Source organism: Perognathus longimembris, chromosome 2 (assembly GCF_023159225.1).
Source record: "Perognathus longimembris pacificus isolate PPM17 chromosome 2, ASM2315922v1, whole genome shotgun sequence".
NCBI lineage: Eukaryota > Metazoa > Chordata > Mammalia > Rodentia > Heteromyidae > Perognathus > Perognathus longimembris.
The window spans coordinates 63,211,734-63,228,375 of record NC_063162.1 but is presented as its reverse complement, the minus strand read 5'-3'; the positions used below and the strand labels follow the sequence as shown (position 1 = coordinate 63,228,375).

General features: G+C 45.9%; 1 protein-coding gene across 1 annotated transcript in view; it reads left to right on the top strand.

Annotated features, from left to right (window-relative positions):
* Window positions 1–16,642, top strand: part of Chat (choline O-acetyltransferase) — a 60,169-nt gene that overhangs the window by 8,463 nt on the left and 35,064 nt on the right. Inside the window, exons 5-7 of the mRNA XM_048337289.1 lie at window positions 63–116; window positions 2,759–2,939; window positions 5,666–5,843. Of these exons, the coding sequence (XP_048193246.1) occupies window positions 63–116; window positions 2,759–2,939; window positions 5,666–5,843 (413 nt within the window). The remainder of the gene's footprint in view (window positions 1–62; window positions 117–2,758; window positions 2,940–5,665; window positions 5,844–16,642) is intronic.

Genomic DNA, 16,642 nt, shown 5'->3' with positions numbered 1-16,642 from the left:
GGAAGGGAAGCAGGGAAGTGGGACTGGAAGGACCCCTGAGTTCTTGCATCTCTCCTCTACAGGTTTGCAGCCAGCCTCATTTCTGGTGTGCTCAGCTACAAGGCTTTGCTGGATAGGTAAGATTTCCCCTGCATGAGCAGGCAGAGCTTTAGCTCTGGACAATCTAGTCTGTTCATGCATCTGTCTCCATGCCTGGCTAAACAAGGAACTTGGAAGGCAGGGACTTTGTCTTTTTCCAGTTCTGTATTCTGGCTCTGGTCACAAAGCCCACTATCCACTCTTCAGAAAAAGGATAGCCTTCAGGTCTGCTGGCCTGACTAGTGAGTGAGCACCAGCCCTTGCTGGTGCTGCTTAAATACTTCCCTTCTTCCTTCCCTCCTGGCTTTTCTGGTGGTGTGAATTAGAGTGTATGGAACCCAGAGAACTCATGGAAGGTGGAGAAGGAAGAGGGGTAAGGCCATAGAGATCTTCACTGGGCCTCACTGGGAGGGGTGGCTTGCTTTCTCACTCCCATCAAGCTCAGTGGACACACAAGGCTGAAATCATAGGAGAGAACTGCTTAGGCAGAGTGGGTGATCTCTACTTCTAAGAAGGCCCATCTCCTGGCCAGGGTTCTTAGAATCAACAGAAAGAATGGAAGGGTCTGAAGGAACCTTCTCCTTCCTTGTGGTTCCCCCTTCCCCTTCCCATTTCAGCTACAGCCTTCTTCTCTGGCCTTTCTGGAATCCACTCTCATGTTCTTTCTTTAGTCCACTCTCCTCACATAACCAGGGTCATTGAAGTCAAAATAGGGCTGAGACTGTAGTTCAAGAGCAGAGTGTGTGCTTGGCATGGGCTTGATTCTCATTATGCTCCCTCATGTTAAAGCCTTCCAAGGGGTTTTGTGTCAAGGTGATGTACAGAGGGTTACAAATGTATGGTAGTGAGTACATTAAGAACAAACAGCTCCTCACCACTGCCACTGCACAGGGCCTGTTCCAGTCCACCTCTTCAGCCTGTGCCTCACTCTTCCTTTCACCTTTCACTCGTCCACTGGGGCTTCTCAAACTAGCATGGGGATGCACCTTTGTGTATGTGTGTGTGCCAGCCTTGGGGCTTAAACTCAGGGCCTAAGTGATTTCCTTCAGCTTTTTTTGCTCAGGTCTAGTGCTCTACTACTTGAACTACATCTTTACTTCTGGCCTTTCATTGGTTAGTTGGAGATAAAAATATCATAGACTTTCCTGCCTGTGCTGGCTTGGAACAGAGATCCTCAGATCTCAGCCTCCAGAGTAGCTATAGCTAGCATGAGCCACCAGTGACTGGATGGAGAAGAATGTTTTTCCATAAAATTTTTTGCAAAGCACAAGAAAAATAAATTTCTATAAGAATGGTATCAAGGTACAAAATACAAGACAATAGATTTTGTTATAGGTATCAACAAACATAAGATTATCATCTCATTGGTACAAATGCTACTAGATTCTGGAACTCACTTTGTCATGGCTCAATCATGAAGGTTTAGTGCAATTACCTGACTGACCGTGCATGGCAATGTCATGGGATATTCCATCCTTTGAATTTTGATGGCAGCCTCTTATCCTTAAGGTTCAGCTTACTCAGCCAGGCCTCAATAAAACTGCAACTCCCCTCCCCCCCACACACACACATAGCTACCTCTGCCTATCCCTACTTGTTGCTTCATCTCTGTACCTGAATTTTTCCTCCTTACCAGTTTGCTTCTTGTTCTCTACTCCCCACCAACACATACGACTTGCACCTCATCATAGTAAGAAATTGTATCTTATTTGCCAGTATGTCTCTAAGATCCCATAATGGTACCTGGAACAAAGAAGGTACTCAGCTTTACCTGTTGGGTAAAGGGAGAGAGGATGAGAGGATGGATGGATAGATGGATGGATGTACACACGGTGGACAGATGAATAAATGGATGGTACATGGATAGATGCATGATGGATGGATGGTGATTGAATAGGGGGGTGATAAATGGCTGTTGGATTAACGGAGAGAAGGAGGGAAGAATGACACAAGTCATGCAGACATAGGAGAACGGGAGACTTTGAGAAGGGATGCTAAAGAGTAGGCTCTTTGGCTCTCAGTGGCTCCCACCTATAAATCCTAGCTACTCAGGGGGCAGAGATATGAGGAATGCAGTTCAGATCCAGCCCCAGTCAATAAATCCATGAAACTCCTACCTTGAGTTAACTGGCAAAAATCTGGAATGGAGACATGGCAGAGCATCAGAGCAAAAAGACTGAGAGAAAATGCCCAGACTCCAACTTCAAGCCCCAGGATTGGCACACGCATGCATGCATGCACACACACACACACACACACACACACACACACACACACACACACACACACTGAGATTGAGAAGTATGCATGAGTAATGTAGAAGGGAAGTTATGCCAAAGAAACATAAACAAAGGACAAGAAGTGGGATGAGGATGGAGTAGTAGAGGTTTGAGAAAAGCCTGAGGGTCTGTCTCCCTGAGCCATAGAAAGGGAACATTTCACTACTTCAGGTGTCATGGTAATGTAGTTCTGGGTTTGGGTGTCCCAGTTTGCCTAATCAACTTGCAAAAGACAATTTGAGATTCAGTTCAGTTGTAGAATACTTGCTCAGCATGCATATGGCCTTGGATTTGATCTATAGCACATAAACAATTACTTTGAACCAGTTCCAGTTCCCTCCTTTCCTTGACATCCCCACATTGCTGCCTGCCTCTCATTTGCTCTCCTTCTCCTCCTCCAGCCATTCAATCCCCTTGGACTGTGCCAAGGGCCAGCTGTCAGGGCAGTCGCTCTGTATGAAGCAGTACTATGGCCTGTTCTCTTCTTACCGGCTCCCTGGCCACACTCAGGACATGCTGGTGGCCCAGAAGAGCAGTGTGATGCCTGAGCCTGAGCACATCATTGTAGCCTGCTGCAACCAGGTGAGTAGCCGCGTGTCACCTCTGCAGCCCCTCGGACTCAGAGTGTGTGAGGCATGCAGTACAGGTGTGTTCCCCACATTTGCTTCTTCAGAAGTGTTCGGGCCAGTTGTCTCAGTCCCATGATCTGAGGCACAGTAGCCCAAAAGTGGTTTCTTCTCTACTGCTGCCTTAAGAAGAGGGGAACTAGGCCTGGAGTATGGCCTGGTGGTAGAGTGCTTGCCTAGCAAACATGAAGCCCTGGGTTTGATTCCTCAGCACCATGTATATAGAAAAAGCCAGAAGAGGTGCTGTGGCTCAAGTGGTAGAGTGCTAGCCATAAGCAAAAAGAAGCCAGGGACAGTGCTCAGGCCCTGAGTCCAAGTCCCAGGACTGGACCCCCGCCAAAAAAAAAAAGAGAGAGAACCACCCATTAGGGTTAAAAAATAAAATGCCCTTCCTGAGATCTCATCTCAGTCCTGAGACACCAGGGCAAGGCCTTCCTGAGGCCATACACAGATGGGCCAGTCAAGAACTGGGAACAAGATTTCTCCTGTGCTGTGCACCAGTGGCTCACACCTATAATCCTAGCTACTAAGAAGTTTGAGTTCTGATGATCCAAATTAGACACCAAACTTGGCAGAAAAATCCATGAGATCTCTATCTCCAATTAACCACCAAAAAGCCAGAAGTGAAGCCAGAGTGCCAGCCTTGAGTATGAAAGTTCAAGTACAGTGCCCATATCCCAAGTTCAATTTCACAAACCAACATCAAAAACAACAACACAAAACCTCAAACTTCTCCAGTGCAGGACTGTGGGCCTGGGATTGCACACATGTAATCTTCACTAATGACCCTGAAGAAAGGCCTTTGATATCTCAGTTAACAGATGAGAGAGTGAGGTTCAGGAAAATTAAGTGTTTTTTTCCAAGAATGACAAGGACTTGAGGTCTGACCAGTGTCCCTAGGCCATGCTCTATGCTTAGCAACTCAGGTCTTCCATAGAGCAAGTGAAGCCCCATGGTGGGGAACAGGCTGAGTATGAGGGCTCTTAACCGCTCCTGAGAGCACACCTGCTATATAGTCTACACTATGAGACTTCACAAAAATGCCTCATTGGACAAATAGTTTTATTTTGTTTTGCTTGTGTTTGTTTGTGTTGTTTTGCTTGCTAAAAACCAAGTTTGATCATAATCCCAAAGACACCTCTCCTCCCCCATACTTGTTGCATAATGTTCCCTTGTCAGGCTCATCTCATCTTTCTAGGAAATTGGGAGTTCAAGGGAAAATCTGTCATCTGATCTCTTCTGTAACCCCTGTGTCTCAGATTGAAGACTTTAACTTGGTCAGCCAGTCACAAAATGAAAACTCTTCTTCATCTTCATTCAAAAGTCAAACCCAACTTTTCTTACCTCTACCTGCTTTGCTGCATAGCACAGTAGCCCCATCTTTCAGAAACAGGCTTGGATCTCCTGCTCTGGACCATGCCACATGGAAACTGCTCAGGGCAGAAGTCAAATATTCACATTAGTCATCTGAAAAGGACACCTAAGCCTAGGTCAAGAAAGATACCCTCAGCTGGATGCCCATGGTTCATGCCTATAATCCCAGCTACTCAGGAGGCTGAGATCTAAGGATTGTATTATAAAGCCAGCCAAGGCCCGAAAGTCTAAGAGATTCATATCTCCAATTAACAAACAAAAAGCCAGAAGTGGAGCTGTGGCTCAAGTAGTAGAGTGCCAGCCTTGAGCAAAAAAGCTGAAGGATAGTGCCTCGGCCCTGAGTTCAAGCCCTAATAAAACCAACACACACACACACACACACACACACACACACACACCTTTACAAGCACAAATCTCTAGCTTGCAAAGCCATAGAATGACAGCACCATAGGTGATACATAGCACATGTGCACATGTGCATAGGGGTACAGTGTGTTTTGCGTTTTGGTTTTAATGTTTTATACACCTTAACTGCTGGTTGGCTTTTTTTCCCATTCCCCAGTGTGTTTGAGGGCTATCCCCATAGTTCTTTTTTTTTTTTTTTTAGTGTCAGTACTGTGGATTGAACTCAGAGTCTGGGTGCTATCTCTTAGCTTTTTTGATCAAAGCTGGCACTCTACCACTTGAGCCACAACTCCACTTCTGGCTTTTTTCTGAATGATTGGAGATAAGAGATTCACAGACTTTTCAGCCTGGTCTGGCTTTGGGCTACAATCCTTAGATCTCAGCCTCCTAAGTAGCTAGGATGACAGGTGTGAGCCACCAGGTCCTATAATTCTATGGAGCTAGTTCATTTTAGTTCATTCTGCACTGGGTAAATATACTTTATTTTACTTAGCTATAGTCTTTCAAAAGTTTTCCCCATGAGAATAGGTGTGTTTCTCTAAGCCTTAGACTAAATTATGCATGTATAACTGAAATTGCTGATTCACAGGTACACTTGATAGAAACCACCCTCCAACAATGGGTGTACCAATTTATACTCACAGTTTCTGCAATCATGAATCATTGTGCATGAACTAGGAACTACAAAAGCAAGCTTTCTTTTGGCCCAATTTAATCTGACTTTCTTTGATTGGGGAGGGACAACTTGGGTCCAACATATTTAACAGCCTCTGGTTGCTCCCCAAACTGGGGTGAATCAGAACCTCCCAAATTCCCTGGGAACCATGGGCTGAGCTCAACTGTGAAGGCCTGGCTCCTTGGGATGGTTGCCATAAGTGACCTATTTGACCTGTTTCCCCACAGTTCTTTGTCTTGGATGTTGTCATTAATTTCCGTCGTCTCAATGAGGGGGATCTGTTCACTCAATTGAGAAAGATAGTCAAAATGGCTTCCAACGAGGATGAACGCTTGCCTCCAATCGGCCTGCTGACATCAGACGGGAGGAGCGAGTGGGCGGAGGCCAGGACAGTCCTCGTGAAAGGTTAGCGGCAGTGTCCATGCCCATCTCACCCTCATGCCCATTGGCTTTCCCTCCTCCTGGCCACCAGAGCCTCATCCACATTAGCCACAGCATATGGCCCTCAGAGCAACCTCCTACTCAGGGTGGATCAAAAGGGGGCCTTGAAAGCTGAAGGAGGGCTGGGAAGGTAGCTCAGTGGCAAAGTAAGTGGCCTTGTAAGTACAACATCCTGGGTTCGATCCCCAGTACCAAAAGAAGAGAACCCTCCACCCCACCCCCCAAAAAAGAAAGAAAGCTGATGGCCCCTGGTAGACACTCATGCTCTGCCTGATGATTTTCTAGCTTCTCAGGTGAGACTAAAGAGCAGTGGAATTGTGGGGCTGGAAGGAAGTAAATGAGAAGAAGGTTGGCTGTGGTCAGCAGCTATGTTGCACTGGTGGCTGGACTGGTGCTTATCTGAGTTGCTTGGGGAGCAGTGGGTTGGAGGGAGGGTGGTGGAGGGGATGGGATGGAGTTCACTGCTTGGAGGATACATGGGCATCTCTTTGGCTTGTTCTCTTGGCTCTGATGCCTTTCACCTTCAGGCTGACTCTCACCCCTCTGGCTGCCCACTGTTCTTATGAAACATTGTCTGAATTCCCAAAAGAAGCCAATAATAACTTCTATGTGTAGGTATGTCCAAGTCCTAAGTGCTGTCCTTGAGTTTTAGCTCAAAGCTAGTGTCCTACCACTTGTGCCACAGCTCTACTTTTAGCTCTTTTCTTTTATTCTTCTTCTTCTTCTTTTTTTTTTTTTTTTGGTAATTAATTGGAGATAAGAGTCTCACAGACTTTCCTGCTCAAGCTGGCTTCAAACCGCAGTCCCTAGATCTCAGCTGCCTGATTAGCTAGGACCACAGGTGTGAGCCATGGATGCCCAGCAATAATTATTCATCCACTAGAAATGACTTTTCAAACCAAAATCCAGCTCTCACTGGAGCTGGGTAGTATCTTCACTTCTTATCTTGGAAGGAGAAGTGAGATTTCTAGGAATTGTCATCAGCTCTGGGGATTTCATGGGGCCATGCAAGCTATCCAGACTGCCTACATGTATGTAATTGAGGGCTTTGGACCAGGCCTGGGGTGTAAGACAGAAGGGATAAGGTTCTACTGTTGAGCAGTGATAAGGAACTAGGCACAGTAGAGGAATCCTGATTACCTACATAAACAAAAATGGGTCACCAGAGAGGGAAGGAAACCCTTCCAATTAAGAAGTTGAAAGGCACCAGGTGCTGGTGGCTCATGCCTTGTCATCTTAGCAATTTAGGAGGCTGATATTGGAGGATCACAGTTTGAAGCCAGCTTGAGCAGGAAAGTCCATAAGACTATCTTAACTAGCCACCAAAACAAACAAACAAACAAAACAGGAAATGGAGCTGAGACTCAAGTAGTAGAGTGCTAACCTTAAACAAAAAGAACTCACTCAGAGGCAGTGCCAAGACCCTGAGTTCAAGCCCAGAACTGGCCCAAAAAAATAATAATTTGAAAGCCATGTGCCAAAAGTGAAAGGAGCTGGAAGATGGAGGCACTTCATCCTGGCAGTCAGACAATACAGGCAGTCTACTCAGCAGGGACCTGTGGGTCCTGGGGACCACAAGAAAAGCAGCTTGTTGGCAAAGATGACTAAGTTGGGTAGGTGTATGGGGCCTGGCTCTTTGACAACAGATACACTCATTTTCTGAGCCCTCTCTCTAGAAGATTTCTTCACTGATGTAGCAGGGCTCAGCTCAAGTAAACCTAAGCCCCTCTCTGAGAAATCCTTTACGGGCTCGGGCTCTTTTCCTTGTCTTGAGTTACTTGCTAGTTCTCTGTGGGAAGCTATGTCCCCCTTCCCCAGTCTATAAGATCTGGGGAGGACAGGGGCCTGTTTGGTTCAACTTTGGCTCTGCTGTGCCTACAATGGCAGCAGCCCAGTTACACTTGTTAAAATGAAAGAGTAAAGTCAGGCACTGGTGGCTCATGCCTGTAATCCTAACTACTCAGGAGGCTGACATCTGAGGATCACAGTTCAATGCCAGCCCAGGCAGGAAAGTTCATGAAATAAAGCTGAGTGGTAGGGCACTAGCCTTGAGAAAAAAACAAAAACAACCCAGGGGCAGCACCTAGACCCTGAGTTCAAGCCCCAGAAATGGCATGAACAATAAAAATAAAAGAATGAAATACTGGGTCCCTGACTTACTTACCACTTGCCAATTATTATTCTTTCATCCAATTATTGGGACCTGCTGAATGCTTGGTACTAAATAGAGGGCTGCAGAGACCACAGGGAGGCATGAGGCAAATCTGTTCTCAAGGACAGACAACCACTTTGGGACATTAATAATTTATCATTTGGAAGTGAGTTAATTCCCTCAGGAGACTGTAGTGAAATCACATCCCACTCTTCTGCCCTCAAGGGACCAAGACAGGCATCAAAATAATCACCTCAGCTTGCAGCACAGTTTCCACTTTATTAGCAGACCAGGCCTGAGAAGACTGTTGGGAATTGCCTTGAGGTCTGAGTGGTTGGGCTGTGTTAATCAGAATTAATTTGTTAATGGCATTTGATCTAGCTTTCTGAATGAAAGTATGGCATCTAAGGAAAGTTCAGCAGAAAGAAGGGAATACACATACCTCCCTCTAGACAAACCAATTAGTCTAATTAGCACCACTGACTGTCCATAGCACAGAGGAATCCAGCCCCTTGGGAGGAGCCCCACTCCTTGAAGCTGCTACCTGCTGCCCACCACCATTTCAGAAATGAGTTCAGTTCCAAATGAAGGACTGGGGCAGTATGGGTGAGGCCCAGAGTCCAGATGGAAAGGTGAATTGAGTGCTGGTGGCTCAGGCCTATAATCCTAGCAACTCAAGAGGCTAAATCTGAGGATTATGGTTGAAAGCCAGCCCCGACAGGAAAGTCCACAAGACTCTTGTCTACAATTAACTGTCCCCAAAAAGCTGGAAGTAGAGCTGTGGCTCAAGTAGTAGAACACTAGCCTTGAGCAAAAAAGAAGCTCCAGGACAGTGCTCAAGTCTCAGCCCCAGGACACACACACACACACACACACACACACACACACACACACACACACACACACACGAAAGATATATGTAGGCCTGGATAGAACTCAAAGCAGGGGTGTCAGGGAGGAAAGGGGAAGTGAGATGCTTGGCTCTGTTTTTTGGGGGGGGATACCATTTACTGAGAGGAAAACAAGGCGGGGAGTGGAGTGAGAGTGAGAGCCCCTGTCAGAGCATGTTTGATTTGAGGTACTTTGAGTCATCTAAGTGGAGATGTCAGGTTAGATCTATGTGTCTGGAGTTCCAGGGAGAGGTCAGTAGAGAGAGATAAATTTGAGAGCAACAGCACCGAAATGCTATTTAGTCCTGGGCCTGGATGAGCTCATCTAGAAATAGTAGAACAGGGTCCCAGAGGTCAGACAGAGAGAGATGGGAAGGAGAGTGAGAAACAGCATCCATGGAGTAAAGGAAAGAAGGGACTGAGTCACTGATTCAAGAGAGAGGAAGACTCAGGAGAAGTGCTGGGTCTGGGAACAGCAGCACATGCCTGCCATTGCTAGTGGCTCCGGGAAGCTCAAGTAGGAAAATCGTAGCCCAGGCTGACCCAGGTATAAGACTGAATGCTACCTTTAAAATAACAACAAAAGGAAAAGAAAATAAAACCAGCTCTGTTTGGGGGAGGGGGGAGCAAATAGAGAAGGTGAATGAGGATGAACATGATCCAGGTTGTTTATTTGCATATATTGGAATAGAACAATGAAACCTGTTGAAATTGCTTTAAGAAAGGAGATAAAGGAAAGAGATGGAGGAGTGAGCTTGATCTGGATACCTTATTTGCATGTATGGAATTGTCATAACGAACTTCCCCTTTGTATAACTAATGCATGCTAATCAAAAATAGCAAACAGAAAAATTTTAAATGTAATCCATAAAAGAAAGAGCTAGGGCTTTGGCTCAAGTGGCAAAGCATCAGCCTAGGAAGCATGAGGTCCTGAGTTCAAACCTCAGTATTGCCAAAAAAAATCTATCTATCTATAAATATATCTTGTGTATATATCAATATACATTTGTGCTGGCCACTGTGGCTACTATGAGCTACACATGACAAAATAAAAATTAGTTGAAGTACAATAAAACTTACACTTCTTTTTCTACACCAAAAATTTTAAAAAGAGAGAGAAAGACAATGGTCAGCTACATGAAGAAAATATTGGGCTTGACAACCTTGGCTTTGTGAGCTTTACGAAGATGAGTTGCACTATAAGGAAGAATAAATGTGTATGAGTGATAATGATCATTTCAGCAAGAAGTTTTTGATGAAGTATAGTCGTAGAACAGTACCAGTACTCATGATGACTCTTCAGACATTTTTTTTTCCTTCTCAGTCCTGGGACTCAGGGCCTGGGCACGTCTCTGAGCTCATTTGCTTAAGGCTAGCACTTTATCACTTGAGCCACACACCTCCAGTTGGGGGTTTTCTGGTGGTTAATTGGAGATAAGAGTCTCACAGACTTTCCTGCCTGGGCTGGCTTCGAACTACAATCCTCAAATCTCAGCCTCATTTTGCTTTTAAAAAGAGAAAAAAAGCTAGGCACCAGTCACTATAATCCTAGCTACTCAGGAGGCTGAGATCTGAGGATCATATTTAGAAGCCAGCCCTGGTAGGAAAGTCTGTGAGACTCTTATCTCCAATAAACCAGCAAGAAGCCAGTAGTAGAGCTGTGGCTCAAGTAATAGAACACTAGACTTGAGTAAAAAAGCTCAGGGACAGGGCTCAGGCCCTGGACTGGTATACACACACACACACACACACACACACACACACACACACACACACACACACACACGAAAAAGTAGGACAATCTCTGGAAGGTTAAAGGAAGTGTTTGTAGTAAGAGGGACAAATGCAAGGTTGAAGACAAGCATAAGGAAGGTACCCAGGAAGAGAAATTGCTGATGAGGAGGAAGGAGAACAATGAAAGGTAGAATGCTTGCCGAGACAAAACAGAAAGAACCCAGAAAATAAGAAACCTTTGTTGTACAAGGAAGACAGACCACTTGGGTCCAAGACCTGTGGCCCCATGGCAGTGATGGAAGGACTTTGAGGAAGTTCCAATGGGCACCTTCTGATTTCAGACTAGCAGAGCCATAGCAGGGGCTGGGGAGTGCTGGGATGGGGATCTGAAGACAAAGAGGAAAGTATCAAGTAGCACCTTGCTTAGGACACTTGTTAAGATTTATAGACTGCTTTGGATCTATATAGGGACATTTGGGGTTGTGTGTGTGTGCATGTGTGTGTGTGTGCATGTGTTTGTGTGTATGTGTGTGTGTGTGTGTTTGTCAGTCCTAGGACTTGAACTCACAGCCTGAGTACTGTCCCTGAGCTTTTGATACTCAAATCTAGTGTTCTATCACTTGAACTACAGCTCCATTTCCAGATTTTTTGGCAGTTTATTGGAGATAAGAGTCTCATGTACTTTCCTGCCTGGGCTAGCCTCAAACCATGATCCTCAGATCTCACTCTCCTGAGTAGCTAGGGTTACAGATGTGAGCCACAGCTGCACAGCTATAGTGTCATTCTTGAGTACCCAGCTGGAGAACTGGTTTTAAAAGAATCTGATTAACATTGCTACAGGATTTCTTCCTAAACACCTTCCTCCCAGTGCCCACTCAGTTTCAGGTAAGAAGAAAATGGGTTCCAGGGTTCTGAAAGGGAGTGGTGAATGGAATATGCCCAGAGGAAGTTTGCCAGGCCAGGAGCTGGCCTCTCCCAAGGCAAGTACCATGAAGGGCTCAGGAAGGAGGAAGGACAGGATATGTGGGCACAGTGCACTTAGGGGGCACATGAACATGGGGGTGTCACTGCCAGACATGCTCTTAATGTCTTAGTTGTGCTTTCCTGGGCTGGGATTTTTTTCTGGCCAACAGCAGTGTTAATTATCACCACTGAGCTATTTGGGGGCATCATAGGTCCCAAATCTCTCTGCTGGAGGTCTCAGCTTCTGCCTCCCTCCTTGGGACAGGGACAGGGCTAGGTAGGCACTGTTCAGAAGGCGGTCTGGCCAGACCAGCTCCTCTCACCCTGGTAGAGGGCTAGACCTGGAGCCTGTTCAGACAAAATGCGACTCCCTGAATTTCCCTTGCAGTTAACTGAGAGCTGGAGAGCCAGGAGTTTGTCTGCTTCAGATCTTCATCTCATCTATTTTCTCTCTTTGCAAGTACTTATTTCAGTCTCCAACCAGGTCAACTCCCAGGCTGTTCAGCTTGAACCCCTACCCTGTTGGGTAGGACTTGGGGTGCAGCAGGGTACAGAGATTTCCAGGTGTCCTAGCACATGGGGGGATATAGGTGGCCATTTTCAAACACCTATTCATATCCTCCCTGTTAGAAATGGCTTGGGATGGTTTTGGGGTGTCACATGAGAATAAGGATACCAACTTGAAAGGAACTCAGCAAGGCAAAGTTTACATCTGCAGAAGGGTGCACCATCAGCCCAAAATCTGGCAAGCAAGAACACAGGGCAGGCAAGCTACTCTCTTTTTATCCCTAATACAATAGGACCCACCCCTCTCTCACATGGGCTGATCTCAAGTTCACAATCTGCTCACAATTGGCTAATTTGAAGAGGGTAGGATGTCTTAATTACTCCCACTCCCTGCTACTTTCTTTACTTCCTAATAGTGTCTTAGAATAATCAGCAAGAGCCAAACCACCAGGCCAAAGCAGGAACTTTTAATCAACCCACTTTACTAGAAAAGATGGCTTTTCTCACATTCCCCTCCCTAACCCAGAGCTCTGTTGGACCCATGCTGGCATGTGTTTTCCTCACTGTAGATGGCTAGCAGGTCAATGCCAAGTACTCTCCTGGGAACACATGGTGGTAGGACAGATAGCTAAAACCAAATGAGCACTTCAGACTGAGTCATGAGAGAACATGGAGGCCACATCCCTAGCTTTCACTAGCCTGGGAGGAAGTGGAAACTGTGGCTCAGACCAGGTGATCTGAGGTCAGTGTGACTCAGTTCTGACTGCAAATAAGGTGAGCTGGCCACAGAAGCATCATCCAGAGAACCCAGTACATACAAAACATTCCTGAGCCCTGGTGATTTCCAGCAGGACAGGAGTAGACAGACAAATCTATTTTAAAAACCCTTCTGACTTCATGTGCAGCTCACTGGGGACTCAGTCATGCTGGGGGCAGCAACACAGTGTTGTTCTGGGTGTTTCCTGTCCCTTACAAGGTAATGTCTCCCACAAAGAGAATTAATCTCCTCTGAACAGTGGAGGTGGCCACATGGCCTATGGATTGAGTCGTTTCCCCATCCAAAGAGGTAGTGGCTGGGCACCCACAGGGCACCAGGTCTCTGACCTGAGATCTTAAGGGTCCAGTGGGTGAAATGGGGCTCTGAAGACAATCTTGAGAACTCAAAGGGTCTGCACACATCCTTTCTGGACCTCCCTCCCCACCGAGCTGTGAAGTGGCCTCCTGAACCCAGGAGAAGTTAACCCCATTATCTTGGTCTGGAAATTTAATTAGACATTTGGCCCTGAGTCTGGAAGACTACAGTACTTGTCAATTTGTAGGAAAAGGATGGGCAGCTTGGAGGTCCCCTCACCCCCACCCCTTGGCTTTCCTGCAGGGCAATTCTGTGAACAGACCTCACAGGCAGGTGCTCCCTGTTTGCACAGTCCTATAAATGTGTGTCCCCAACAGCCAATTAGAGCTAAGCCGCTGCTTCTGAGGAGGGAACTGACAGGAGGCTGCAGCTGCAGAAGGCCATGGTCATGCTTTCACAAGAACCACTCAAGATTGAGTGGGGAGGGGCAGCATTCTGCCGTTTAAATACTGCCATACAGAGCCAGGCAAGTCTGCTGATTTGAAAACCAATTACACATTAGCAATAACCGCCTCTCTGGTTTAATTGGCCCCTGAATACCTCCTGTGTTCTTGATCTTGAGGCAGAATGTGACTTTCTTTCTCTGAGGAGAGCCCCAGGCCACGTCTTCCCCAGCAGTAGAGGCATGGTGGTCTTTATGAACGAGGGCATCCAGGCATCTCCTGCAGCCTGCCCCTCCTGCTCTGTGGCATGAAAATGGTGAGCTGTTCTGTGGGTTGAATCAGGGCATGGCTGCTAAGCAGATGGATGCCTGGCAAACCTAGGGTCTTCTCTAAATGGCAGGTCTTATTAGATTTAGGAAAATTCTCTAGGGACACAGCTCCAGTGCCACAACCTCTCTGGAAAAAATCCAATGAATTAGAATATTACCATCTGCTGAATAAACACTGCTCATGGGGTCAGAGGCAATGGCCCCCAGGCCATAGGCTACATGGCCTTTATTTCTGGTATGCAACTCTAACCTTTATTAACCTTATTAATTCTGGGGGCAACTTTCACTTCTCCCATCCTTCACTTATCACATGTTGTGGATGCATACAACACACAGCTTTCTTCAAATTCTCTCGTCACTCAGTCTCTGGCCCTCATTTCACACAATGGTATTTGGGGTGTAAGGCACCTGGGAAGTGCATTTTGTGTGTGTGCCAGTCCTGGGACTTAAACTCAGGACCTGGGTGCTGTCCCTGAGCTTCTTTGCTCAAGGCAAGAATTCTACCACTTGAGCCACAGTTCCATTTCTGGCTTTTTGGTGGGTAATTGGAGATAAGAATCTTACAGACTTTCCTGACCACGCTGCCTTCAAACCATGATCCTCAGATCTCAGCTTCCTGAGTAGCTAGGATGACATGTGTGAGCCACTGGTGCCCAGCTAAGGAAGTGAATTCTTTTTGTATATCCACTCTTCTTAGCCGGCACCCTTCTTCCCAGGTCTGGAAGCATAAAAGTTATCTGTGGAAAGGTTGGGTGGCACTAGGAGAAAGGGAGCTGTTTGGGTCTGGAGTGATTTTTTTTCTCGGTGTGGGATAACACAAACCATGCATAGTAGTGTAAAGTGTTAGAAAGCACTCACGTGTCCCTGTTTGCTGTCCATCATAAGATATCACAAGCTGGAATAAGTGTCACATCCAGGATATTGGCACAGTCAAGAGGAAGCATTTTTACCAAAGGGCTGCCCATCTTTTAAAGTGCATGCATATTTCTCCCACCTTAACCACTCCTTAGCTCCTGGTAACCTCTGCTCACTATTTCTGTAATTTTGCTGTTTTAAGACTATCATAGGCCAGCCAAGTGTTGGTGGCTAACACCTGTAAACCTAGACTCAGGAAGCTGAGATCTAAGAATTGCAGTTCAAAGTCAGCAGAGAATATCTTCAACTAACCAGCATAAAGCTGGAAGTAGAGGTGGCTCAAGTGGTAGAGTACCAGCCTTAAGCAAATAAGCCAAGTGAGAGTGAGAAGTCTTGATTTTAAATCCCAGTACCAGTCAAAAAGAAAGGAAAGGAAAGGGCAAGGCAAGGCTGGGAATGTGGCTTAGTGGTAGAAAGCTTGCCTAGCATGCATGAAGCCCTGGATTGGATTCCTCAGTACCACATAAACAGAAAAGGCCAAAAGTGGTACTGTGGCTGAAGTGGTAGAATACTAGCCTTGTGCAAAAGAGGCTCCGGGACAGTGAGTAGGCCGTAAGTTCAAGCCCCAGGACTGGGGAAAAAAAGAAAGAAAGAAAGAAAGAAAGAAAGAAAGAAAGAAAGAAAGAAAGAAAGAAAGAAAGAAAGAAAGAAAGAAAGAAAGAAAGAAAGAAAGAGGGAGGGAGGGAGGGAGGGAGGGAGGGAGGGAGGGAGGGAGGGAGGGAGGGAGGGAAGGCGGGAGGGAGGGAAGGAGGGAGGGAGGGAGGGAGGGAGGAAAGGATAAAATATCCCAGGCCAGGTGTTGTTCACACCTGTATACCTGTAATCCTAGCATGTAGAGGTGGAGGCAGGAGGAGTGAGAATTCAAGGTCAGGCTGAGCTACACACTGTGACTTTGTCTCAACAAAAGAGAATATTAGGTGGAAGGCTGGTGGTGGTGCCTGTCATCCTAGCTACTAGGAAGGCTGAGATTTGAGGATCATAGCAAACCCTATGTGACTCTTATCTCCAATCAACCACCAAAAAGCCAGAAATATAGCTGTGGCTCACTTGATAGAGTGCCAGCCTCGAGCAAAAAAAGCTCAGAGGCAGTACCCAGGACCTGCATACTACCTGCACACACAAAAAGTAATATTATATAAATGAAATCATACAGTGTGTGATATGCTAGGATTAACTTTTTTTTTAACTCAGTGTAATTCTCAAAAGATTCATTCAAGTTGTTGCATTTGTCAATACTCCTTTTTATTGCTGAATGGAATTCCATGGTGTGAAATACAAGTTCCTTTAACCATTTGCCTATCATAGAAGAGCTGAGTTGTATGCACTTTGGGGGAATTACATGTAAAGCTACTGTGGATAGTTACATACAAGTTTTGTGGAAAGGTAGATTTTCATTTCTGGAAAAATATCCAGAAATGACATTAGTACCGGGGCTTGAGCCACATCTCCATTTCAAGCTTTTTTTCTGGTTAGTTGGAGGCAAGAGTCTGACAAACATTTCTGCTGGCTCGGCTTCAAATCACAATCCTCAGATCTGAACCTCCTGAGCAGCCAGGATCAGGGGCCTGAGATACCAGTTCCCAGTTCATTCATATTTTGTATGCCAATATGCAAGTTCCATATACTTTTTATTAGATTTGTCATTATCTCTTGTATGTTGGGCTTTTATCTTGTAGCTTCCAGAGTTTACTTATTAGTTTCATTTGCTTGTTTTTATAGATTACTTAGGATGAGCAGGTTGTATGAAAACAGGAGCCA